Source organism: Bombina bombina, chromosome 9 (genome assembly GCF_027579735.1).
Source record: "Bombina bombina isolate aBomBom1 chromosome 9, aBomBom1.pri, whole genome shotgun sequence".
NCBI lineage: Eukaryota > Metazoa > Chordata > Amphibia > Anura > Bombinatoridae > Bombina > Bombina bombina.
This window is the reverse complement of record NC_069507.1, coordinates 130,327,975-130,355,962: the sequence shown is the minus strand read 5'-3', so window position 1 is coordinate 130,355,962 and position 27,988 is coordinate 130,327,975. Positions and strand designations below refer to the sequence as shown.

General features: G+C 34.8%; 1 protein-coding gene across 3 annotated transcripts in view; it reads right to left on the bottom strand.

Moving 5' to 3' along the window:
* The window catches only part of LOC128640064 (uncharacterized), a 91,369-nt gene that overhangs the window by 29,433 nt on the left and 33,948 nt on the right, over positions 1-27,988 (bottom strand). For all 3 annotated transcript variants that reach the window (XM_053692385.1, XM_053692386.1, XM_053692384.1), the window contains exons 2-3: positions 27,274-27,484; positions 21,967-22,077 (exon numbers count right to left, since the gene is read on the bottom strand). In XM_053692385.1, the coding sequence (XP_053548360.1) occupies positions 21,967-22,077; positions 27,274-27,465 (303 nt within the window). In that variant the 5' untranslated portion in view covers positions 27,466-27,484. The remainder of the gene's footprint in view (positions 1-21,966; positions 22,078-27,273; positions 27,485-27,988) is intronic.

The following is a 27,988-nucleotide window of genomic DNA, read 5'->3' as shown; positions in this document are numbered from 1 at the left end:
AAATTTTAAAACTGCAATAACTCTTGAAATAATCACCTCACTACTAACATGATTGTATATTCTTGAGCGTGGGGGGATGGGGAACGTTGCACACCCTTTAGTTTTTCGAAATTTCATTTTTAAAATTTGAAATTTTATTTTTTCTCTAAATTTAAAAACTGCAATAACTCTTGAAATAATCATCTCACTACTAACATGATTGTATATTCTTGATTGTGGGGGGATGTGGAACATTGCACACCCTTTAGTTTTTCGAAATTTTATTTTCAAAATTTGAAATTTTCATTTTTCTCTAAATTTAAAAACTGCAATAACTCTTGAAATAATCATGTCACTACTAAAATGAATGTATATTCTTGACCGTGGGGGGAGGGGGAACGTTGCACACCCTTTAGTTTTTCAAAATTTCATTTTCAAAATTTGAAATTTTCATTTTTCTCTAAATTTTAAAACTGCAATAACTCTTGAAATAATCATGTCACTACTAAAATGATTGTATATTCTTGACCGTGGGGGGATGGGGAACGTTGCACAGCCTTTAGTTTTTTGAAATTTCATTTTCAAAATTTGAAATTTTCATTTTTCTATAAATTTAAAAACTGCAATAACTCTTGAAATAATCACCTCACTACTAACATGATTGTATACTCTTGATCGTGGGGGGACGGGGAACGTTGCACACCCTTTAGTTTTTCGAAATTTCATTTTCAAAATTTGAAATTTTCCTTTTTCTCTAAATTTTAAAACTGCAATAACTCTTGAAATAATCACCTCACTACTAACATGATTGTATATTCTTGAGCGTGGGGGGATGGGGAACGTTGCACACCCTTTAGTTTTTCGAAATTTCATTTTTAAAATTTGAAATTTTATTTTTTCTCTAAATTTAAAAACTGCAATAACTCTTGAAATAATCATCTCACTACTAACATGATTGTATATTCTTGATTGTGGGGGGATGGGGAACATTGCACACCCTTTAGTTTTTCGAAATTTTATTTTCAAAATTTGAAATTTTCATTTTTCTCTAAATTTAAAAACTGCAATAACTCTTGAAATAATCATGTCACTACTAAAATGAATGTATATTCTTGACCGTGGGGGGAGGGGGAACGTTGCACACCCTTTAGTTTTTCAAAATTTCATTTTCAAAATTTGAAACTTTCATTTTTCTCTAAATTTTAAAACTGCAATAACTCTTGAAATAATCATGTCACTACTAAAATGATTGTATATTCTTGACCGTGGGGGGATGGGGAACGTTGCACACCCTTTAGTTTTTTGAAATTTCATTTTCAAAATTTGAAATTTTCATTTTTCTATAAATTTAAAAACTGCAATAACTCTTGAAATAATCACCTCACTACTAACATGATTGTATACTCTTGATCGTGGGGGGACGGGGAACGTTGCACACCCTTTAGTTTTTTGAAATTTTATTTTCAAAATTTGAAATTTTCATTTTTCTCTAAATTTTAAAACTGCAATAACTCTTGAAATAATCACCTCACTACTAACATGATTGTATATTCTTGAGCGTGGGGGGATGGGGAACGTTGCACACCCTTTAGTTTTTCGAAATTTCATTTTTAAAATTTGAAATTTTATTTTTTCTCTAAATTTAAAAACTGCAATAATTCTTGAAATAATCATGTCACTACTAAAATTATTGTATATTCTTGAGCGTGGGGGGATGGGGAACGTTGCACACCCTTTAGTTTTTCGAAATTTCATTTTTAAAATTTGAAATTTTATTTTTTCTCTAAATTTAAAAACTGCAATAACTCTTGAAATAATCATCTCACTACTAACATGATTGTATATTCTTGATTGTGGGGGGATGGGGAACATTGCACACCCTTTAGTTTTTCGAAATTTTATTTTCAAAATTTGAAATTTTCATTTTTCTATAAATTTAAAAACTGCAATAACTCTTGAAATAATCACCTCACTACTAACATGATTGTATATTCTTGATCGTGGGGGGGTGGGGAACGTTGCACACCCTTTAGTTTTTCGAAATTTCATTTTCAAAATTTGAAATTTTCATTTTTCTATAAATTTAAAAACTGCAATAACTCTTGAAATAATCATGTCACTACTAACATGATTGTATACTCTTGATCGTGGGGGGATGAGGAATGTTGCACACCCTTTAGTTTTTCAAAATTTCGTTTTCAAAATTTGAAATTTTCATTTTTCTCTAAATTTAAAAACGGCAATAACTCTTGAAATAATCATGTCACTACTAAAATGATTATATATTCTTGGTCGTGGAGGGATGGCGAATGTTCCACACCCTGAAAGTTGCACACCCTTAATTTTTTTTTAAATTTCATTTTCAAAATTTGAAATTTTCATTTTTCTATAAATTTAAAAACTGCAATAACTCTTGAAATAATCATGTCACTACTAACATGATTGTATACTCTTGATCGTGGGGGGATGAGGAATGTTGCACACCCTTTAGTTTTTCAAAATTTCATTTTCAAAATTTGAAATTTTCCTTTTTCTCTAAATTTAAAAACTGCAATAACTCTTTAAATAATCATGTCACTACTAAAATGATTGTATATTCTTGATCGTGGGGGTATGGGGAACGTTGCACAACCTTTAGTTTTTCAAAATTTCATTTTTAAAATTTGAAATTTTAATTTTTCTCTAAATATAAAAACTGCAATAACTCTTGAAATAATCATCTCACTACTAACATGATTATATGTTCTTGATCGTGGGGGGATGGGGAAAGTTGCAACCCTTTAGTTTTTAAAAATTTCATTTTCAAAAGTTGAAATTTATATTTTTCTCTAAATTTAAAAACTGCAATAACTCTTGAAATAATCATATCACTACTGTAATTATTGTATATTCTTGATCAGGCGTAGGGGGGGATGCTGAACATTTCACACCGTTTAGTTTGTCAAAATTTAATTTTCAAAATTTGAAATTTATTTTTTGCTTGAAATTTCAAAATTTTAATAAATCTTGAATCAATCATGTCACTACTATAATGATTGTATATTCTTGATCGTGGGGGTGGGGAACGCAGCACACCCTTTAGGTTTATAAAATTTCGAATTTAATTTTTTTAAAAAATTTCAATAACTCCAGAAATAATAATGGTTTATAATCTGTTGAAGGCATTTGCTAGTTTTATCATGTGGAAGAAGAAAATATTTTCTTTGGACTTAAGGTGTTTTACTCATCCTATGGTCTTCTAACCTGCAAGCTATGCTAAGGTGCCTTAAAGCTGATCAAGACCCAGGTCAGGAACGAATGTGGTGAATGCAGGCTAACCCTGCAATACATTCCATAAAAGTTTGAGATAATAAATAATTTATCATTTGTTAATGTTGCTATTCCTCCTCACAACACATAAAATACTTTTTGGCACTGAGCATACCAAGTGATCAAACTTTTCTGTTATTTTGTCCATGCCTCCTGCAAACACGTTTTGAGGTGTGCAACAGTACTGGGTCAACGTTGTCACATTTTCCGTTTTAAAATTCTCCACACATTTGCTATTGTGGACAAGTCAGGACTGCAGACAGGCCAGTCCAATACCCGTACCCTCTTCTTGCATAGCCATCCCTTTGTAATATGCGCCTAATGTGGTTTTGCATTGTCTGGTTGAAAAATGCATGGACTTACTTTGAAAAGTTGTTGTCTTGAAGACAGCATATTGTTGCTCTAAAATCTCATTGTACTTTTCTATATTGACTTTAAATTACCTTTGCCAAGGGCACTGACACAACCCCATACCATGTCAGACCCCTGGCTTTTGGACTTGTGGCAGATAACAGTCTGGATGGTCCATCTTTGGTCCGGAGCACATAACATCCATTTCCTCCAAATAAAATTGGGAATATTGATTAATCTGACCAAAAAAAAATACCCAAAACCAGCCTGATCCATGTCTAATTTAGACAGACAGATATACATTGAAGTGCTTGCCACACAAACACATCCAGACAGTGGTGGAACTAATGCTATTTTAGACAAAAACATCTTCATCCTCTGTGATATGTTTGTTTTGAAAGCACTCATATTTGTAGATATCTATCTACATTAGACATGGATCGGGCAAGATGCGGCTGTATTTCTGTCAAAAAGTGTTGGTTCTGAAAGTAACAAGATGATTTTGTGTAAAAAAAGTTTTTGAATTGAGAAATTTTTAAAAAATTGTTGAATTGAGAAGTGTCTGGATGTGTTTATGTGGAAAACACTTAAATTTGTGTGTATCTATCTATTAGACATGGATCCGGCAGGATCTGGCTATTTTTCTGTAAAAAAGAGTTGGTTCTGTTTGTGTGGAAAACACTTACATTTGTGTTTATGTATCTAAATTAGACATGGATCCGTCAGGATGCGGCTTTTACTCACAACCCTGCTTTTTCAATGCTCTTACCTCATGATATCCTGCAACTAGTGAAGTTGTCCCGTCCAACAACATGCCCATTGCCCGCTAGACCACATATCTTCTAGACCATCATCAACTCATCCCTGACTACTGGCTGTGTCCCTGCTGACTTTAAGACAGTCAGGCTTAAGCCCCTCCTAAAGAAACCAACACTTGACCCCTCTGATGTCAAAAACTACAGACCGGTATCCCTCTTGTCTTTCCTCTCCAAGACACTTGAGTGTGCAGTCTCCTACCAACTTTCTAGCTATCTGTCTCAGAATGATCTACTTGACACTAACCAATCAGGTTTAAAACAAGGTCACTCAATTGAGACAGCTCTCCTCTATGTAACAGAAACTCTTGAAGCACAAGCTGACCCCCTCTTATTTGTTCTCATTCTTCTTGATCTATCCGCTTCCATTGATACTGTGAATCATGACATCCTTCTCTCTACCCTCATTGAGTTTGGCGTCACGGCTCTGCACTCTCTTGTATTGCTTTCTACTTGACAGGCTGTTTATACCAGGTGATGTGTAGAGGATTGGTGTCAGCTGCCGGCCACTTACTAATGGTGTACCCCAGGACTCGGTTCTAGGCCCTCTACTCTTCTCGCTATACAACAAATCCCTAGGCTCTGTCACATCCTCACACGGTCTCTCCTATCATTACTACACTGATGACACTCAACAGTTTTTATGCTATCCCCCTTCTGACACTAAGCAAAGGCTGTCCGCTCCAAGACATCAATCACAGTGGATCACTGTACATTGTCTCACTCCCATAATACTAAAGACTTTGATGTGACCATAGATGACACCCTTAAGTTCTCTGCTAAAATCAAGGCAGTGACACACCCCTGCAAGCTCATGCTTTACAAAAATTGTAGAATTCTACTTAACCGCACTCATACAGGAACTTGTCTTCTCACGCTTTAATTAATGCAACTAACTCTTGCATAGATATGTGCCACAAAACTGCTGCAACTTATCCAGAACACAGCAGCTTTCCTAGTTTTCTAACTCTCCAAGTTCTCCCATGTCACTCCACTTCTCTATACACGCAACTGGCTTCTGTTTAAAGCTCGTAACTGATAAAAGGCTGTGGTGCTTGCATATGGAGCTATGAGAGTAGCATTTCGTACCTATCTTCAGACAATGCTCAAAATCTAAATGTATGCACCTACTATGAGTCACTCTGGATAAGAGTCTGCTGCTAAATGGAAAAAATCTAATTGTAAATTGGACCAAAGGAAATATGGTAATGAAATTGAGTTTCTAGTTACTGATGGGCGTTTGAGGTTTCATTAATGTTCTTTTAGCAGCAGGTTAATATGTTGACAGCACTCATATTTTAGTTTTGAAAACAAAGACCACCATTGAAATGCATTGCAATGTGTGAAATTTCAATGGTGGCATTTATTTTTAAAAAAATGGTGGCAACAAAATATCCCACTGCCAGAAGAACAGAAATGAAACCTAGCATGGCCATCGTTAATTCAAACAACACAAAAAATTGTATATGATGTAAGTATGACAATTATGAGGGGAAAAAAAGTAGATGACATTCTTTATATACTATATGAAATGTTTATTTCAGTGTTCAAAAAAGAAGAAGAATGCTCAATGTGTGCGGGTCAAACAACTGATGATGACAATGCAATCATTAACGTGTTAGTGACCTTTATTTATATTGAAAACAGCTGAATATTATGTTGACAAATGTCAATAGGGGTTAATATATTATATATATATATATATATATATATATATATATATATATATATATATATATATATATATACATGGCAATAGGGCAAAGGGGGTAAGATATTCATTATATTTGCAGTGATTTTGGGGTGCGGCAGATTAGGGGTTAATAAATTGAATGTAGTGTTTGCAATGCGGGAGGGTGGCGGATTAGGGGTTAATAGGTAGTTTATGGGTGTTAGTGTACTTTGTAACACTTTAGTTATGAGTTTTATGTAACTGTTTTGTTGCGTAAAACTCATAACTACTGGTCTCAGATGCTGGTACGAATTTTGTGGTTATAGAGTGTAATACAAGCTTTTTCGCCTCACCTCAAAACTCGTAATGGCAGCTCTATGGGAATCCCATGAAGTGCAGGACTGACATTGCGTTACAGGCTAAACCGTACAGCTATACCGACAAGACTTGTAATGACTGCGTTGCTGTTTTAATGCTGAAATTACCATTTTTTCAGTGTTAAAACTCAAACGCACAACTCGTAATCTACCTGATAGAGTGGTATTAATGTACTATTTTTTTTTTAATTGATTCATATTGAATGCGTCATGCAAGTCATAAATAAAAACATTTAAATAGGCGATACAAATATCTATACTCCATAACTTTTTTTCTATATTTTTCTGAAATTTGATAAAACTATAAAAGTTTGATATTCCGGATTTGCATATAATTACCTAGAACACAATAAACATGTATATCTGTGTATGCATATAAGTATGCTTAAGCATATACAATATACATATACAATAATTATAGTAGTGACATGATTATTACAAGAGTTAAGATTTTAAAATTTCAAGAAAAATGTCAATTTGAAATTTTGAAAAACTAAAGGGTGAGCAACGTTCCCCATCTTCCCATGTTCAAGAATATACAATCATTATAGTGGTGACATGATTATTTCAAAAGTTAATGCAATTTTTAAATTTCAAGAAAAATGTAAATTTCAAATTTTGAAAATGAATTTTTGAAAAACTAAAGGGTGTGCAACGCCCCCCCCCCACAATCAAGAATATACAATCACTATAGCAGTGACATAATTATCTCAAGAGTTATTGCATTTTTTATGTTTCAAGAAAAATGTAAATTTAAAATTTAAAAAATTAAATTTTGACAAACTAAAGGGTGTGCAATGTTCCCCATCCACCCACAATCAAGAATATACAATCATTTTAGTAGTGACATGATTATTTCAAGAGTTATTGCACTTTTTGAATTTAGAGAAAAATTTCCAATTTTGAAAATGAAATTTAAAAAAAATAGAGGGTGTGCAACTTTCAGGGTGTGCAACATTCCCTATCCCCCCACGACCAAGAATATACAAGCATTTTAGTAGTGACATGATTATTTCAAGAGTTATTGCAATTTTTACATTACAATAAAAATGTAAATTTTGCAAATGAAATTTTGAAAAAATAAAGGGTGTGCAACGTTCCCCATCCCCCCACGATCAAGAATATTCAATCATTATAGTAGTGACATGATTATTTCAAGAGTTATTGCAGTTTTTAAATTTAGAGAAAAATGAAAATTTCAAATTTTGAAAATGAATTTTTTTTTTAAAAAAGGTTGTGCAACGTTCCCCATCCCCCTACGATCAAGAATATACAATCATTTTAGTAGTGACATGATTATTTCAAGAGTTATTGCAGTTTTTAAATTGATAGAAAAATGAAAATTTTAAATTTTGAAAATGAAATTTTGAAAAACTGAAGGGTGTGCAACTTTCACCATCCCCCCACAATCAAGAATATACAATCGTGTTAGTAGTGAGATGATTATTTCAAGAGTTATTGCAGTTTTTAAATTTAGAGAAAAAGGAAAAATTTAAATTTTAAAAATGAAATTATGAAAAACTAAAGGGTGTGCAACTTTCCCCATCCCCCCATGATCAAGAATATACAATCATGTTATTAGAGAGATAATTATTTCAAGAGTTATTGCAGTTTTTAAATTTAGAGAAAAATGAAAATTTCACATTTTGAAAATGAAATTTTAAAAAACTAAAGGGTGTGCAACATTCCCTATCCCCCCACGATCAAGAATATACAATAATTTTAGTAGTGACATGATTATTTGAAGAGTTATTGCAGTTTTTAAATTGATAGAAAAATGAAAATTTAAAATTTTGAAAATGAAATTTTGTAAAACTAAAGGGTGTGCAACGTTCCCCATCCCCCCACAATCAAGAATATACAATCATGTTAGTAGTGAGATGATTATTTCAAGCGTTATTGCAGTTTTTAAATTTAGAGAAAAATGAAAATTTCAAATTTTGAAAATGAAATTTCGAAAAACTAAAGGGTGTGCAACGTTCCCCATCCCCCCACGATCCAAAATATACAATCATGTTAGTAGTGAGATGATTATTTCAAGAGTTATTGCAGTTTTTAAATTTAGAGAAAAATGAAAATTTCAAATTTTGAAAATAAAATTTCGAAAAACTAAAGGGTGTGCAACGTTCCCCCCCCCCCCCCCCCCCGGGTCAAGAATATACAAACATGTTAGTAGTGAGATGATTATTTCAAGAGTTATTGCAGTTTTTAAATTTAGAGAAAAATGAAAATTTCAAATTTTGAAAATAAAATTTCGAAAAACTAAAGGGTGTGCAACTTTCCCCATCCCCCCACGATCAAGAATATACAATCATGTTAGTAGTGAGATGATTATTTCAAGAGTTATTGCAGTTTTTAAATTTAGAGAAAAATGAAAATTTCAAATTTTGAAAATGAAATTTTGAAAAACTAAAGGGTGTGCAACGTTCCCCACACCTCCAAGGTTAAGAATATACAATCATTTTAGTAGTGACATGATTATTTCAAGAGTTATTGCAGTTTTAAAATTTAGAGAAAAAATAAAATGTCAAATTTTGAAAATGAAATTTCGAAAAACTAAAGGGTGTGCAAAGTTCCCCATCCCCCCACGATCAAGAATATACAATCATGTTAGTAGTGAGATGATTATTTCAAGAGTTATTGCAGTTTTTAAATTTAGAGAAAAATGAAAATTTCAAATTTTGAAAATGAAATTTTGAAAAACTAAAGGGTGTGCAACGTTCCCCACCCCCCCCAGGGTCAAGAATATACAATCATTTTAGTAGTGACATGATTATTTCAAGAGTTATTGCAGTTTTAAAATTTAGAGAAAAAATAAAATGTCAAATTTTGAAAATGAAATTTCGAAAAACTAAAGGGTGTGCAAAGTTCCCCATCCCCCCACGATCAAGAATATACAATCATGTTAGTAGTGAGATGATTATTTCAAGAGTTATTGCAGTTTTTAAATTTAGAGAAAAATGAAAATTTCAAATTTTGAAAATGAAATTTTGAAAAACTAAAGGGTGTGCAACGTTCCCCATCCCCCCACGGTCAAGAATATACAATCATTTTAGTAGTTACATGATTATTTCAAGAGTTATTGCAGTTTTAAAATTTAGAGAAAAAATGAAATGTCAAATTTTGAAAATGAAATTTCGAAAAACTAAAGGGTGTGCAACGTTCCCCATCCCCCCACGGTCAAGAATATACAATCATGTTAGTAGTTAGATGATTATTTCAAGAGTTATTGCAGTTTTTAAATTTAGAGAAAAATGAAAATTTTAAATTTTGAAAATGAAATTTCGAAAAACTAAAGGGTGTGCAACGTTCCAAATCCCCCCATGATCAAGAATATACAATCATGTTAGTAGTGAGATGATTATTTCAAGAGTTATTGCAGTTTTTAAATTTAGAGAAAAATGAAAATTTCAAATTTTGAAAATGAAATTTCGAAAAACTAAAGGGTGTGCAACGTTCCCCATCCCCCCCACAATCAAGAATATACAATTATGTTAATAGTGAGATGATTATTTCAAGAGTTATTGAAGATTTAAATTTAGAGAAAAATGAAAATTTCAAATTTTGAAAAACTAAAGGGTGTGCAACGTTCCCCCCCCCCCCCCCCCACGGTCAAGAATATACAATCATTAGTAGTGACATGATTATTTCAAGAGTTATTGCAGTTTTAAAATTTAGAGAAAAAATAAAATGTCAAATTCTGAAAATGAAATTTCGAAAAACTAAAGGGTGTGCAAAGTTCCCCATCCCCCCACGATCAAGAATATATAATCATGTTAGTAGTGAGATGATTAGTTCAAGAGTTATTGCAGTTTTTAAATTTAGAGAAAAATGAAAATTTTGAAAATGAAATTTCGAAAAACTAAAGGGTGTGCAACATTCCCCATCCCCCCACGGTCAAGAATATACAATCATTTTAGTAGTTACATGATTATTTCAAGAGTTATTGCAGTTTTAAAATTTAGAGAAAAAATAAAATGTCAAATTTTGAAAATGAAATTTCGAAAAACTAAAGGGTGTGCAACGTTCCCCATCCCCCCCCGGTCAAGAATATACAATCATTTTAGTAGTGACATGATTATTTCAAGAGTTATTGCAGTTTTAAAATTTAGAGAAAAATGAAAATTTCAAATTTTGAAAATGAAATTTTGAAAAACTAAAGGGTGTGCAACGTTCCCCATCCCTCCACGGTCAAGAATATACAATCATTTTAGTAGTGACATGATTATTTCAAGAGTTATTGCAGTTTTAAAATTTAGAGAAAAATGAAAATTTCAAATTTTGAAAATGAAATTTTGAAAAACTAAAGGGTGTGCAACGTTCCCCCTCCCCCCACGGTCAAGAATATACAATCATTTTAGTAGTGACATGATTATTTCAAGAGTTATTGCAGTTTTACAATTTAGAGAAAAAATAAAATGTCAAATTTTGAAAATGAAATTTCGAAAAACTAAAGGGTGTGCAAAGTTCCCCATCCCCCCACGATCAAGAATATACAATCATGTTAGTAGTGAGATGATTATTTCAAGAGTTATTGCAGTTTTAAAATTTATAGAAAAATGAAAATTTCAAATTTTGAAAATGAAATTTCGAAAAACTAAAGGGTGTGCAACGTTCCCCATCCCCCCACGATCAAGAGTATACAATCATGTTAGTAGTGAGATGATTATTTCAAGAGTTATTGCAGTTTTAAAATTTAGAGAAAAATGAAAATTTCAAATTTTGAAAATGAAATTTTGAAAAACTAAATGGTGTGCAACGTTCCCCATCCCCCCACGATCAAGAGTTTACAATCATGTTAGTAGTGAGATGATTATTTCAAGAGTTATTGCAGTTTTAAAATTTAGAGAAAAATGAAAATTTCAAATTTTGAAAATGAAATTTCGAAAAACTAAAGGGTGTGCAACGTTCCCCATCCCCCCACGATCAAGAATATACAATCATGTTAGTAGTGAGGTGATTATTTCAAGAGTTATTGCAGTTTTTAAATTTATAGAAAAATGAAAATTTCAAATTTTGAAAATGAAATTTCAAAAAACTAAAGGGTGTGCAACGTTCCCCATCCCCCCACGGTCAAGAATATACAATCATTTTAGTAGTTACATGATTATTTCAAGAGTTATTGCAGTTTTAAAATTTAGAGAAAAAATGAAATGTCAAATTTTGAAAATGAAATTTCGAAAAACTAAAGGGTGTGCAACGTTCCCCATCCCCCCACGGTCAAGAATATACAATCATGTTAGTAGTTAGATGATTATTTCAAGAGTTATTGCAGTTTTTAAATTTAGAGAAAAATGAAAATTTTAAATTTTGAAAATGAAATTTCGAAAAACTAAAGGGTGTGCAACGTTCCAAATCCCCCCATGATCAAGAATATACAATCATGTTAGTAGTGAGATGATTATTTCAAGAGTTATTGCAGTTTTTAAATTTAGAGAAAAATGAAAATTTCAAATTTTGAAAATGAAATTTCGAAAAACTAAAGGGTGTGCAACGTTCCCCATCCCCCCCACAATCAAGAATATACAATTATGTTAATAGTGAGATGATTATTTCAAGAGTTATTGAAGATTTAAATTTAGAGAAAAATGAAAATTTCAAATTTTGAAAAACTAAAGGGTGTGCAACGTTCCCCCCCCCCCCCCCCCCCCACGGTCAAGAATATACAATCATTAGTAGTGACATGATTATTTCAAGAGTTATTGCAGTTTTAAAATTTAGAGAAAAAATAAAATGTCAAATTCTGAAAATGAAATTTCGAAAAACTAAAGGGTGTGCAAAGTTCCCCATCCCCCCACGATCAAGAATATATAATCATGTTAGTAGTGAGATGATTAGTTCAAGAGTTATTGCAGTTTTTAAATTTAGAGAAAAATGAAAATTTTGAAAATGAAATTTCGAAAAACTAAAGGGTGTGCAACATTCCCCATCCCCCCACGGTCAAGAATATACAATCATTTTAGTAGTTACATGATTATTTCAAGAGTTATTGCAGTTTTAAAATTTAGAGAAAAAATAAAATGTCAAATTTTGAAAATGAAATTTCGAAAAACTAAAGGGTGTGCAACGTTCCCCATCCCCCCCCGGTCAAGAATATACAATCATTTTAGTAGTGACATGATTATTTCAAGAGTTATTGCAGTTTTAAAATTTAGAGAAAAATGAAAATTTCAAATTTTGAAAATGAAATTTTGAAAAACTAAAGGGTGTGCAACGTTCCCCATCCCTCCACGGTCAAGAATATACAATCATTTTAGTAGTGACATGATTATTTCAAGAGTTATTGCAGTTTTAAAATTTAGAGAAAAATGAAAATTTCAAATTTTGAAAATGAAATTTTGAAAAACTAAAGGGTGTGCAACGTTCCCCCTCCCCCCACGGTCAAGAATATACAATCATTTTAGTAGTGACATGATTATTTCAAGAGTTATTGCAGTTTTACAATTTAGAGAAAAAATAAAATGTCAAATTTTGAAAATGAAATTTCGAAAAACTAAAGGGTGTGCAAAGTTCCCCATCCCCCCACGATCAAGAATATACAATCATGTTAGTAGTGAGATGATTATTTCAAGAGTTATTGCAGTTTTAAAATTTATAGAAAAATGAAAATTTCAAATTTTGAAAATGAAATTTCGAAAAACTAAAGGGTGTGCAACGTTCCCCATCCCCCCACGATCAAGAGTATACAATCATGTTAGTAGTGAGATGATTATTTCAAGAGTTATTGCAGTTTTAAAATTTAGAGAAAAATGAAAATTTCAAATTTTGAAAATGAAATTTTGAAAAACTAAATGGTGTGCAACGTTCCCCATCCCCCCACGATCAAGAGTTTACAATCATGTTAGTAGTGAGATGATTATTTCAAGAGTTATTGCAGTTTTAAAATTTAGAGAAAAATGAAAATTTCAAATTTTGAAAATGAAATTTCGAAAAACTAAAGGGTGTGCAACGTTCCCCATCCCCCCACGATCAAGAATATACAATCATGTTAGTAGTGAGGTGATTATTTCAAGAGTTATTGCAGTTTTTAAATTTATAGAAAAATGAAAATTTCAAATTTTGAAAATGAAATTTCAAAAAACTAAAGGGTGTGCAACGTTCCCCATCCCACCACGGTCAAGAATATACAATCATTTTAGTAGTGACATGATTATTTCAAGAGTTATTGCAGTTTTTAAATTTAGAGAAAAATGAAAGTTTCAAATTTTGAAAATAAAATTTCGAAAAACTAAAGGGTGTGCAACGTTCCCCATCCCCCCACGATCAAGAATATACAATCATGTTAGTAGTGAGGTGATTATTTCAAGAGTTATTGCAGTTTTTAAATTTATAGAAAAATGAAAATTTCAAATTTTGAAAATGAAATTTCAAAAAACTAAAGGGTGTGCAACGTTCCCCCTCCCCCCACGGTCAAGAATATACAATCATTTTAGTAGTGACATGATTATTTCAAGAGTTATTGCAGTTTTTAAATTTAGAGAAAAATGAAAGTTTCAAATTTTGAAAATAAAATTTCGAAAAACTAAAGGGTGTGCAATGTTCCCCATCCCCCCACAATCAAGAATATACAATCATGTTAGTAGTGAGATGATTATTTCAAGAGTTATTGCAGTTTTTAAATTTAGAGAAAAAATAAAATTTTAAATTTTAAAAATGAAATTTCGAAAAACTAAAGGGTGTGCAACGTTCCCCATCCCCCCACGCTCAAGAATATACAATCATTTTAGTAGTGACATGATTATTTCAAGAATTATTGCAGTTTTAAAATTTAGAGAAAAAATAAAATTTCAAATTTTGAAAATGAAATTTCGAAAAACTAAAGGTTGTGCAACGTTCCCCATCCCCCCACGATCAAGAATATACAATCATGTTAGTAGTGAGATGATTATTTCAAGAGTTATTGCAGTTTTTAAATTTAGAGAAAAATGAAAATTTCAAATTTTGAAAATGAAATTTCGAAAAACTAAAGGGTGTGCAACATTTCCGATCCCCCCACGATCAAGAATATACAATCATGTTAGTAGTGAGATGATTATTTCAAGAGTTATTGCAGTTTTTAAATTTAGAGAAAAATGAAAATTTCAAATTTTGAAAATGAAATTTTGAAAAACTAAAGGGTGTGCAACGTTCCCCATCCCCCCACGATCAAGAGTATACAATCATGTTAGTAGTGACATGATTATTTCAAGAGTTATTGCAGTTTTTAAATTTATAGAAAAATGAAAATTTCAATTTTTGAAAATGAAATTTTGAAAAACTAAAGGGTGTGAAATGTTCCCCATACCCCCCACGATCAAGAATATCCAATCATTTTAGTAGTGAGATGATTATTTCAAGAGTTATTGCAGTTTTAAAATTTAGAGAAAAATGTAAATTTCAAATTTTTAAAATGAAATTTCGAAAAACTAAAGGGTGTGCAACGTTCCCCATCCCCCCACGATCAAGAATATACAATCATGGTAATAGTGAGATGATTATTTCAAGAGTTATTGCAGTTTTTAAATTGAGAGAAAAATGAAAATTTCAAATTTTGAAAATGAAATTTCGAAAAACTAAAGGGTGTGCAACGTTCCCCATCCCCCGACGATCAAGAATATACAATCATGTTAGTAGTGAGATGATTATTTCAAGAGTTATTGCAGTTTTTAAATTTAGAGAAAAATGAAAATTTCAAATTTTGAAAATGAAATTTCGAAAAACTAAAGGGTGTGCAACGTTCCCCATCCCCCCCGATCAAGAATATACAATCATGTTAGTAGTGAGGTGATTATTTCAAGAGTTATTGCAGTTTTTAAATTTATAGAAAAATGAAAATTTCAAATTTTGAAAATGAAATTTCAAAAAACTAAAGGGTGTGCAACGTTCCCCATCCCCCCACGGTCAAGAATATACAATCATTTTAGTAGTGACATGATTATTTCAAGAGTTATTGCAGTTTTAAAATTTAGAGAAAAATGAAAGTTTCAAATTTTGAAAATGAAATTTTGAAAAACTAAAGGGTGTGCAACGTTCCCCATCCCCCCACGCTCAAGAATATACAATCATTTTAGTAGTGACATGATTATTTCAAGAATTATTGCAGTTTTAAAATTTATAGAAAAATGAAAATTTCAAATTTTGAAAATGAAATTTCAAAAAACTAAAGGGTGTGCAACGTTCCCCATCCCCCCACGATCAAGAGTATACAATCATGTTAGTAGTGAGATGATTATTTCAAGAGTTATTGCAGTTTTAAAATTTAGAGAAAAATGAAAATTTCAAATTTTGAAAATGAAATTTCGAAAAACTAAATGGTGTGCAACGTTCCCCCTCCCCCCACGGTCAAGAATATACAATCATGTTAGTAGTGACATGATTATTTCAAGAGTTATTGCAGTTTTTAAATTTAGAGAAAAATGAAAATTTCAAATTTTGAAAATAAAATTTCGAAAAACTAAAGGGTGTGCAATGTTCCCCATCCCCCCACAATCAAGAATATACAATCATGTTAGTAGTGAGATGATTATTTCAAGAGTTATTGCAGTTTTTAAATTTAGAGAAAAAATAAAATTTCAAATTTTAAAAATGAAATTTCGAAAAACTAAAGGGTGTGCAACGTTCCCCATCCCCCCACGCTCAAGAATATACAATCATGTTAGTAGTGAGGTGATTATTTCAAGAGTTATTGCAGTTTTAAAATTTAGAGAAAAATGAAAATTTCAAATTTTGAAAATGAAATTTCGAAAAACTAAAGGGTGTGCAACGTTCCCCGTCCCCCCACGATCAAGAGTATACAATCATGTTAGTAGTGAGGTGATTATTTCAAGAGTTATTGCAGTTTTTAAATTTATAGAAAAATGAAAATTTCAAATTTTGAAAATGAAATTTCTAAAAAATAAAGTGTGTGCAACTTTCAGGGTGTGCAACATTCCCCATCCCCCCACGGCCAAGAATATACAATCATTATAGTTGTGAATAGATTCTTTCAAAAGTTATTGCTATTTGAAAGGTGAATGTCTGTCGAATCTCCAATATGAAACCAACTTCACTGCAGTCCCCACAGCAGTCATCAGTGAGTGCACGGAATCTTTTTACACTGGTGCTGCTGCAGGAAACATGGGTGGAGCTCAGCTTAGACAAGAGGTAATGCTGGAGTTAGCTGTGAGTGAGTATCAGTAACTCATATATTGTTGTCAGGGCTATAGAGGTCTGAAGCTTCCCACAGTACCTGGTCTGCTCTTTATAGTCTCCCCTCCTCCCTGCTCTCATTTCCCCCATTCCTTCTCAGGGCTGTGTTGTATCTGTCTTCCTGCTGGTAGATATGGCTGCTGTGCAGAGCATGTTTACTGAAGGAAAGTCACATGGAAAAAGGGTTTCTGAGGGTAGGGGGTTGGGGATTCCTATTTAAAAATAGATATTTTCTTTACTGAGTCAGCAGCTGCTTGTATTATAGTAATCCTTTAAGACAACTCCAATGCTTCTGTCTAAAAATATGAGGTTGGCTATATGTGTATGTTTTCCCACAGTACTTGTGTTTTTTTTATATAAAGTGACATATTGAGATGTATGGGAGTTGAGAGAATCAGTGTATCTGTGTTTTGTATCTGTATGAGAGTGTGTGTGTGCATCTGTATGAGAGTGTGTGTGTGCATCTGTATGAGAGTGTGTGTGCGCATCTGTATGAGAGTGTGTGTGCGCATCTGTATGAGAGTTTTTGTGTATCTGTATGAGAGTGTGTGTGCACATCTGTATGAGAGTGTGTGTGCATCTGTATGTATGAGTGTTTGTGTGCATCTGTATGAGTGTGTGCATCTGTATGAGAGTGTGTGTGCATCTGTATGAGAGTGTGTGTGCATCTGTATGAGAGTGTGTGTGCATCTGTATGAGAGTGTGTGTGCATCTGTATGAGTGTGTGTGTGCATCTGTATGAGTGTGTGTGTGCATCTGTATGAGTGTTTGTGTGCATCTGTATGAGTGTTTGTGTGCATCTGTATGAGTGTTTGTGTGCATCTGTATGAGAGTGTGTGTGCATCTGTATGAGTGTGTGTGTGCATCTGTATGAGTGTGTGTGTGCATCTGTATGAGTGTGTGTGTGTGCATCTGTATGAGTGTGTGTGTGCATCTGTATGAGTGTGTGTGCATCTGTATATATGAGAGTGTGTGTACATCTGTATGAGAATGTGTGTGCATCTGTATGAGAGTGTGTGCGCGCATCTGCATGAGAGTGTGTGCGCATCTGCATGAGAGTGTGTGCGCATCTGCATGAGAGTGTGTGCGCATCTGTATGAGTGTGTCTGTGTGCATCTGTATGAGTGTGTCTGTGTGCATCTGTATGAGTGTGTCTGTGTGCATTTGTATGAGTGTGTGTGCATCTGTATGAGTGTGGGTGTGTGTGCATCTGTATGAGTGTGTGTGCATCTGTATGAGTGTGTGTGCCACTGTATGAGTGTGTGTGCCACTGTATGAGAGTGTGTGCGCATCTGGTTTCTCCTTTTACAAATAAGGCAAGTTGGAGTTTGACTACTGGAGAATAGCTGCAGTTAAAAGGATGTTAATTTGTTTTAAAACATTAAAGGAACACAACATTTTTCTTTTATGTTTCAGATAGAACATACAATATTAAAGACTTTTACATTTTACTTATGTTATCCAATTTGCTTTTTTCTTTTAGTATCATTTGAAAAGCATACCTAGGTAGGCTAAAGATCAGTAATGCACTACTGGGAGCAGCTGGTGAGTGGTGGTTGCACATATATGCCTCTTGTCATTGGCTCATTTAATGTGTTCAGTTAGCTCCCAGTTGTGCATTGCTGCATATCCTTCAACAAAGGATAACAAGAGAATGAAGCAAATGTACTAATAGCCTCACTAGCCTCTGACCTCACCGCACGTCACTGGTTGAGCTCCCACTAGTAATTGAATGGATTTGTGGACTATCCATGCCATTGGAAAGAAAGCAGAATGATAACTCTGCTGATCGTGTCTGGATTCATATTCTGTTAGCCATAGCCCCCTAACCAAGACCATCCCTACAACATAACTTCCCATTATATACTTTCATTATTGATTTTGCCCCCTTTTCGTGTAATTTAGCTCTGAGATTTTATTTTTTATTTTAAATTCTAAGGATTTGACATCCACCTTGCTGACTTCCCAAGGCCATCCCTGTTGGATATCTTTCCCCAGTTGGAATATATTCAGATAGAGCATGCAATTTTAAAGGGACATAATACTCATATGCTAAATCACTTGAAACTGATGCAGTATAACTAAAAATCTGACAGGAAAATATCACCTGAGCATCTCTATGTAAAAAAGGAAGATATTTTACCTCACAATTCCCTCAGCTCAGCAGAGTAAATTCTGTGTAAAAAAAAAAAAAAAAAAAAGGAAATGAAGAAATGAACAGCAGCCAATCAGCAGTACTGAGGTCATGAACTCTTTTCCTGTGATCTCATAGTAAACGTCCTTAAATTGAATAGGGAAATAATATGAGTGTGCACGAAAGCTCACTCCCTTAGCTGTCCTGGGACAGACATACTGATTTGTTGCTTAGAAGTCCTTTACAATGGAATGTGGTTACTGAGGACTTTTTGAGGTAAAATATCTTTCCTTTTTACATAGAGATGTTCAGGTGATATTTTCAAGTCAGCTTTTTACAGCAATGCTGCATCACTTTCAAGTGTTTCAACATTTGGGTACCATGGGCCTTTAAGAAACTTTCTAATTTACTCCTATTCATTTTTCTTCATTCTCTTGGTATATTTATTTAAAAAGCAGGAATGTAAAGCTTAGGAGCCAGCAAATAGGTAGAGCTTGCTGATTGGTAGCCTCGTTCTCATGCCATGAAACAAGGCATAAGAACATAAGAGCAGCGAAGGGGGTAAGTTGTGCAGTGATGGGCAGCAAATTATATGGTGCGTGTGTGTGCACACACACATTTACAGGGAACACACAGTTCCATACATTGGGATGTAAAGGCACTTTTCAGTGCTGTTTTTCCTTACCCTGCAACATGTATAACTTATAACTGTCCATGAAAATATGGCTGAGGTGGCAACCCTAGTGCCACCATGTTGAAATCTATCTTGCACATGTTCAGCAACGCTCCTTGACTGAGACATTATCCACCAACCACAACTTGAACCACAGGGCCCTTCTGGCCAGAACTGCAAAGCTAGAATTCTTGGCATTGATTAGGATAATCTGAATGAAGACATCTCTGGTGAAAGCATTAGCCAACTTTAGAGATTGAATATGATCCTGAATCTCCACTACAGAATCACACCAGAATTTAACAGCCCCCCGTCAGGGCTGCTAGAATGACCGCCAGTTGAAACAGGTAGCCTGACTGCAGGAATACCTATCAGGTATCCCTCAATCTTTCTGTCTAGAGGGTATTTGAAGGACGTGCTATCCCCTAGCGGGATGGTAGTGCTATTTGCCAAAATGCATATGGCGCCATCAACCTTAGGTACACATTCCTGAATTCCACATGTGAAGGGAGAGCTGGAAACAACTTCTTAAAAAGGAAGCCACAGGGGTAAGGGGAACCCCAGGCTTCTCCCATTCCTTGGAGATGGTCTCCGCTATGACAGTGGGTACATTAAATATCTCTGGAGCCCTAGGCTTAGGTCTAAAACACCAACTCAAGTCTGAGCCTGGTCCTTCTCTGGTGGTTTTACCGCCGAAAGCCCCAGGGTTCCAAAAAAAACCTTAAGCAGGAGCCCGAGCTGCTCCATCTTACACTTTATTAAGATCTCCTCAGAGTCCCCTTCTGACTTTTCTTCCGAGGTGTCAGAGGAAGAGAGTTCTTCCTCAGAGCCTATTACAGGTTAGTCATCAGAATGTTGTTCATAACCATCTGTAGTGACCTCCGCCAAACCCTCAGAACTATGTACTAGAGAGCAATGTTTGGCCTTTCTTTTTCGTTTCCCTGCTACCGGTATAGCGCTCAGGGAAGCAGTCACCGCAGACTTAATACGGGGCGTAAGGTCATTGGGCCTACACCAGCCAAAGTCATATTTTCGCAGTAGCCTGGGGTGACCATGGGATGCTGGACAGGGACGTCTGCATCAGCCAACACTTGGGAATCTGCAGATGGGCCTGCTTGAGACAGGCAACGCGGAAATTCCTCAGTGGTCTGCTTGCATGGGCCTCCTGCATGAGTCGGTAGGACAAAATGACAAGCAAGAATTGCATAGCTGCGCCGGATGGTGCATAGTATTCAATTTGCAAAGCATACATTTAACATTATATTAATGGAGAGTCTAGAGGAATCCTCTGTACATTCCACTGATAAGAGTCATCCATGGTACAGTGGTGTATAGTGACAATCTCAGCTAAAATCGTGAGCCTCACAGCGGGGCCCCTTAATGCCCAGCTGGACCACATTGTTACCACTCTCGGCCACAGGTCTGTTGCACCATATAGCTAGGCAGAAATGGCGCAAAATCGCATAGGTTATGAATGTTCTTGTGGACTTTCAATGCCAATAGAAGGAAACTTAAAAACTGTGCCGACAAATTACAGTATGCAAGTAACTGACCCTAAATATGTGCTTAAAGGGACATAAAACCCCCAAAATTATTTCACAATTTATATATAGAGTTTAAAAACAAAGAAGAAGGTGAAGTTGTAGGAGGCATGCACGTAACAAGCAATATATGGCAGCAGTTTTATAACTGTTCCATAATTACAAGAACAGTAGGTGGCAGCAGAGTTTCATGTACTGCTCCAGAAATGTGCACGTTACCTATCTAGATGTCCCTAAAAAAAAAAAAAAAAAAAAAAAATATATATAAATATATATATATATATATATATATATATATATATATATATATAAATAATACCATGAGAACAAAGTCAATTTAATAATAGGAGTAAATTGAAAAGGTTTATAAAATTGTATACACTGAATCAAACAAAACAAAAAAAAAAAAAAAACACCTTTTGAATTTCATGTTCCTTTAATTAACATCTTGATAAAGACCAGTGGGCGTGGCTAAGTGTTGATCACTAGACAATGATACTATACATTAGTTTATTTTAAAACTAATTCCTCAAACATCAAGTCCATCTGGGTATATATTAGATATGTGTATTTGAATACTTTGTTGGGATCGGAATGTGGAAGCGAGTGCTATTGGGCTTGTTTCAGAGCCGTATTGATTCTGGTGCAAGATCACCACTTCAACATCTGAATTTCCACAGATCTTAACGTGGTGATCTTGCACTAGGATCAATCAACTCAAAAGCTGAAAAGTGCTTACTTCCACATTCGGATCCTAACGCACAAGTCTAGTGTATATTAAGCAGAGTAGTTACATGCAACACACAGCTGTGTAAATAGGCAAGACGTTTGAACATTTGATACAAGTTGTGTAACAGTTTCAACTGGAAATTTGTTTTATTTATTTATTTATTTATAGCCATTTATCCTCTGATTAGCATGCCCTTTTATGATGCAGACATGACTTACCGGGAATCCAACCCAAAAGAGAGTCCCACTCCAATATATCTGCAGTTCAGGTCCAATGCAAATGATTATAGCAAGCATCACACAGATACAGCCCAAAGTGATCTGAGAGGCCTATTAAACAATACACAATAGAGAGGGTTAACAGTGTGAGGAAAACTAGGATATACAGGTTTGCTTTAGATTAGGTACTTTTATTATGTATTTACCAAAATAGAAAACTATTGCAAGGCCATCATAGCAACAGGTGCACGGGAATAAACATTATATGTATATACAGTACAGTTTGCTATAGTTACACAGTCTCTAATCCTCCTGCAAGTCATATAACCTTGAAACTAAAAGTAATGTGTCAAACACAGAATAGACAGCTTTATGTGGCATCTCTCTCTCCCTTACCTCCCCCCTCTGTTAGGCACCATCTTAGGTACTTGCAGCTGTCTGCCAGTACCTATATACTACCTTTAAAAAAAAAAAAATTAAAGCTAGTATATTAGGTACTGGCAGACAGCTGCAAGTACCTAAAGATGCTGCCTAACAGAGGGGGGGGGGGGGGGGGTAAAGGGGAATCCTACACTGCAGAAATAATAATAATAATAAAAAAAAGCCTTATTTTCATACTGCCAGACTTTCTGCCAGTACCCAAGATGGAGGTTACCAGTGGGGGAGGGAAGAGAGCTGTGTCGGAGGGATCAGGGGGTAGGAAGTGTCAGGTGTGAGGCTAATGTCTACACTAAAAGCTCAAATTAACCTTTTAAGCTACCTGATTAACCCCTTCACTGCGAGGAATAATAGAAGCGTGGTGCACAGCAGCAATTAGGTGCCTTCTAATTACCAAAAAGCAATGGCAAAGCCATATATGTCTGCTATTTCTGAACAAAGGAGATCCCAGAGAAACTTTTACAAACATTTCTGCCATGATTGCACAAGCAGTATGTAAATTATTTCTGTGAGAAACCCAAATTTTGTTAAAAAAAAAAAATTCTCTTTTTTATTTGATCGCATGAAATATACCAAAATTGGCCTAGATCAATACCCTTGGGTTGTCTACTTAAAAAAAATTATATTGTGTTGACAGGTAAATGAGAAAAAAAAAAAAAAAAGGCTATTTCTGTTTAAATGGAGTGATAGCAAAAATGCTAAAAATTCTCTGGTATTTTGGGCAAGTGTTTGTCTGAAAGTCCCGGTAGTGAAGGGGTTAAAGAACTTTCCAATTTGTTTCTGTTTAATTTGCTTTGTCCTTTTGGCATCCTTTGTTGAAGAGCATACCTAGGTATTCTTAGGAGCAGCAATGCACTACTTTGAGAAAGCTGCAGATCGGTAGCTGCAAATATATGTCTCTTGTCATTGGGTCACCAAATTATGTTCAGCTAGCTCCTAGTAGTGACTCAATGCTACTTCAACAAAAGGATATCAATAAAGCAAACAAAGCAAAATTTGACAACAGAAAGAAATTGGAAAGTTGTTTAACATAGCATGCTGTAGCTCAGTGTTTATTAAAGGGACATGAAACCCAAAAAAAATTCTCTCATGATTCAGATAGAGAATACAATTTTAAACAAATTTCCAATTTAATTATATTTTTTAATTTGCTTCCTTCTCTTGTTATTTGCTAAAAAGGTTAGGTAGGAAAGCTCAGGAGCAGCAAAGAACCTAGGTTCTAGCTGCTGATTGGATACATACAGATTGTCATTGGTTTACCCATGTGTTCAGTTAGAAACCAGTAGTGCATTGCTGCTCCTTCTCAAATGATACCAAGAGAATGAAACAAATTAGCTAATAGAAGTAAATTAGAAAGTTATTTAAAATTCTCTATCTGAATCATGAAAGAAAAATTTGGGGTTTCATGACCGTTTAACTCCAGTCCTCAGGCCCCTTAACAGACCAGATATTTAGATCTCAACTAGCACAGGTGAATAATCAGCTGATCAGTAACCATGGTTACTAACCTGCTCTCACCCTTCAGATGATTATTTCACTTGCACTCTAGTTGAGATATAATGAAACTCTGGCATGTTAAAGGGCCACAAAACCCAAAATCTTTCTTTCATGATTCAGATAGAACATACAAATTTAAACAACATTACAATTTACTTCTATTATTTATTTTGCTTCATTTTTTAGATATCCTTAGTTGAAGAAAAAGCAATGCACATGGGTGAGCCAATCACATGAGGCTTCTATGTGCAGCAACCAATCAGCAGCTACTGAGCATATCTAGATATTTCAGCAAAGAATATCAAGAGAATAAAACAAATTTGATAATAGAAGTAAATTAGAAAGATGTTTAAAATTGCATTCTCTTTCTAAATCATGAAAGAAAAAATGTGGGTTTCATGTCCCTTTAAGGCTCCTAAAGACTGGAACTGAGAAACACTGCTCTAGCTGAATCATAAAAAAAAAAAAAAAAGGAGGGAGTACACAACTGAAAATACATTTTTTTTCCAATCAGGTTCTATACTGCATTTTAAGCACCTTGGGGTCGATCCGATATAAAGCGTCGCCCGCAAAAGCCGGCGACGCCAATATTTGCGCGGATTTGGTATCACATATACGGCGTAACCTAGAAGTTACGCCCGTATATTTCTGCCGTCGCCCGCAGTTTTTTGGGCCATAGGCAGGTATACCAAACCCGCGCAGTTTGGTATCCAATATGCAGCGTAAGGACTTACGTGGCGAAAATGGAGAAAACTTACTCCATTTTCACCTCGCCACAAAAAGCAGCCGTAAGAAGCCTTACGCTGACTATTGGAGCCCCGTAACTCCCTAAACTAACTAGAAAATAAACCTAACACCTAACGCATGCGCAATGTCTATCTCCCTGTCAACCGCGATCTTCTAAAATAAACCTAACACCTAACGCATGCGCAATGTCTATCTCCCTGTCAACCGCGATCCCCCCCCCCCCCCGAAATCCCTAATAAAGTTATTACCCCCTAAACCGCCGCTCCCGGACCCCGCCGCCATCTACATAAACTAACCCCCTACTGTGAGCCTCTAAAACCGCCGCCATCTACCTTATCTATCCCCTAATCTGACCCCTTACACCGCCGCCACCTATATAAAAATTATTAACCCCTAATGTAAGCCCCTTACACCGCCGCCATCTCTATTAAAATGATTAACCCCTAATTTAATCTACCTACCCCGCCGCCAGCTATATTATCTATATTAACCCTAAGTATATTATAGTTAATATAGGTATTACATTATATATATTAACTATATTAACCCTAATTATATTAGGGTTAATATAGTTAATATAGTTACTATAGTATTTATATTAACTATATTAACTCTATCTAACCCTAACTAAATTTATATTAAATTAATCTAATTCATTTATAAACTAAAATATTCCTATTTAAATCTAAATACTTACCTATAAAATAAACCCTAAGATAGCTACAATGTAATTGAGCTCGCATTCTATTGGCTGTTCCGATCAGCCAATAGAATGCGAGCTCAATCTGATTGGCTGATTGGATCAGCCAATCGGATTGAACTTGAATCTGATTGGCTGATTCAATCAGCCAATCAGATTTTTTTAACTTAATTCCGATTGGCTGATAGAATCCTATCAGCGAATCGGAATTCGGCGGACGCCATCTTGGATGACATCATTTAAAGGTACCTCATTCCAAGTTCAGCAGTCGGCCGGGATGGATGCTCCGCGGCGGCGGAGCGAAGAAAGAAGATTGAAGATGCCGCCGGAAGAATGAAGACTTTGCTGCCGCTTGGAGGAAGACGTCGCCGGAGGAAGAATTCTTCTTTGCCGCTTGGAGGAAGACATCGCCCGGATCGGATCAGGAGTTCGGCCCGGTGTGGTGAAGACAAGGTAGGGAGATCTTCAGGGGGGTAGTGTTAGGCTTTTTTAAGGGGGGTTTGGGTGGGTTTAGAATAGGGGTATGTGGGTGGTGGGTTGTAATGGGGGGGGGTATTGTATTTGTTGTATGCAAAAGAGCTGAATTCTTTGGGGCATGCCCCACAAAAGGCCCTTTTAAGGGCTGGTAAGGTAAAGAGCTTTGAAATTTGTTGAATTTAGAATAGGGCAGGGAATTTTTTTTATTTTGGGGGTTTATTATTTTATTAGGGGGCTTAGAATAGGTGTAATTAGCTTAAATATCTTGTAATCTTTTTTTTATTTTTTGTAATTTAGTGTTTGTTTGTTTTTGTAATTTAGTTTAGTTAATTTAATTGTATTTTTAGATGTTAGTAGTTTATTAAATTTATTGATAGTGTAGGTGTATTTGTAACTTAGGTTAGGATTTATTTTACAGGTAATTGGGTAATTATTTTAACTAGGTAGATATTAAATAGTTAATAACTATTTAATATCTATTATACCTAGTTAAAATAATTAACAATTTACCTTTAAAATAAATATTAACCCTAACATAGCTACAATGTAATTATTAATTACATTGTAGCTATCTTAGGGTTTATTTTATAGGTAAGTATTTAGATTTAAATAGGAATATTTTAGTTTATAAATGAATTAGATTAATTTAATATAAATTTAGTTAGGGTTAGATAGAGTTAATATAAATACTATAGTAACTATATTAACTATATTAACCCTAATATAATTAGGGTTAATATAGTTAATATATATAATGTAATACCTATATTAACTATAATATACTTAGGGTTAATATAGATAATATAGCTGGCGGCGGGGGTAGGTAGATTAAATTAGGGGTTAATCATTTTAATAGAGATGGCGGCGGTGTAAGGGGCTTACATTAGGGGTTAATAATTTTAATATAGATGGCGGCGGTGTTAGGGGCTCACTTTAGGGGGTTATAGATATAATATAGCTGGCGGCGGGGTACGGGAGCGGCGGTTTAGGGGTTAATAATTTTATTAGGTTGCGGCGGGGTAAAGGAGCGGCGGTTTAGGGGTTAATAGCATTTTTATTGTTAGGCTAGTGAGGGGGGATAGCGGATAGAGGGTTAGACAGTGCGGGCTATGTTAGGGAGGCGTGTTAGACAGTGCGGGCTATGTTAGGGAGGCGTGTTAGACAGTGCGGGTGTTTTAAACTTTAGTCAGGTTTTATAGGCGCCGGCAGTTTCTAACGTGGCGCAAGTCACTGGCGACGCCAGAAATTTGTACTTACGCAGATTTCTGGACATCGCTGGTTTGTGAGACTTACGGCACGTTAGCATCTGACGGCGACCTATATGGGATGGCTCGAGTTGCGAGCTGAAACTGCGGGCGACGCCGGTTCCCTCGCTTGCGCCGCAAACTGCGATCGATATCGGATCGCGCCCCTTAATTTATCTAAAATCTGCAACTTAATTTACTCACCCCAAGTCCTCTCTGTGCTCCATGGGTTGATTTACTGGTTGATTTTTGAACTTTGGTGCTTCTCAGGCTTCTGATTCCATCAAAAAGGGCATCTAGGAAAGACCTTTGGTTGACATGAATATTTATCACTGAACCCTCTGAAGTTTCACAGGAGACGTTCCCTTCAGGGACTTTCACAATGTTAGTCGGCATTGTTGTAACGGAGTCAAGTCTGAAAAAGAATTATATATGTCAATTTAGTGGAGAATGAGGAAGATTGATACTAAGCATTCATAACTTTAATGAATATAACTTTAATGAATATATTTAAGTAGCTGCAATGCTGTTCATTTACTTTTCAGGATGAGACTTGGTACCTTATGTGTTGCCATTTTATCTATTTCATTCTAAAAAGGTTATATTTGAACAGTATATCAGAAGATTTCTTTCACAAATTTAATAAGAGGGCATTATTAAAAAGAGGGCATTATCTATATGAGACATATGAACTAACATTGTACTCATGCCGGTGGAGTTACCTAGGAGTCAGCACTGATTGGCAAAATGCAAGTCTGTCAAAAGAACTGAAATAAGGGGGTAGTCTTCAGAGGCTTAGATAAAAAGGTGTTACAGAGGTAAAAGGTATATTAAGATAACTGTGTTGGTTATGCAAAACTGGGGAACGGGTAATAAATGGATTATCTATCTTTTTAAACAATTCTGGAGTAGACTGTCA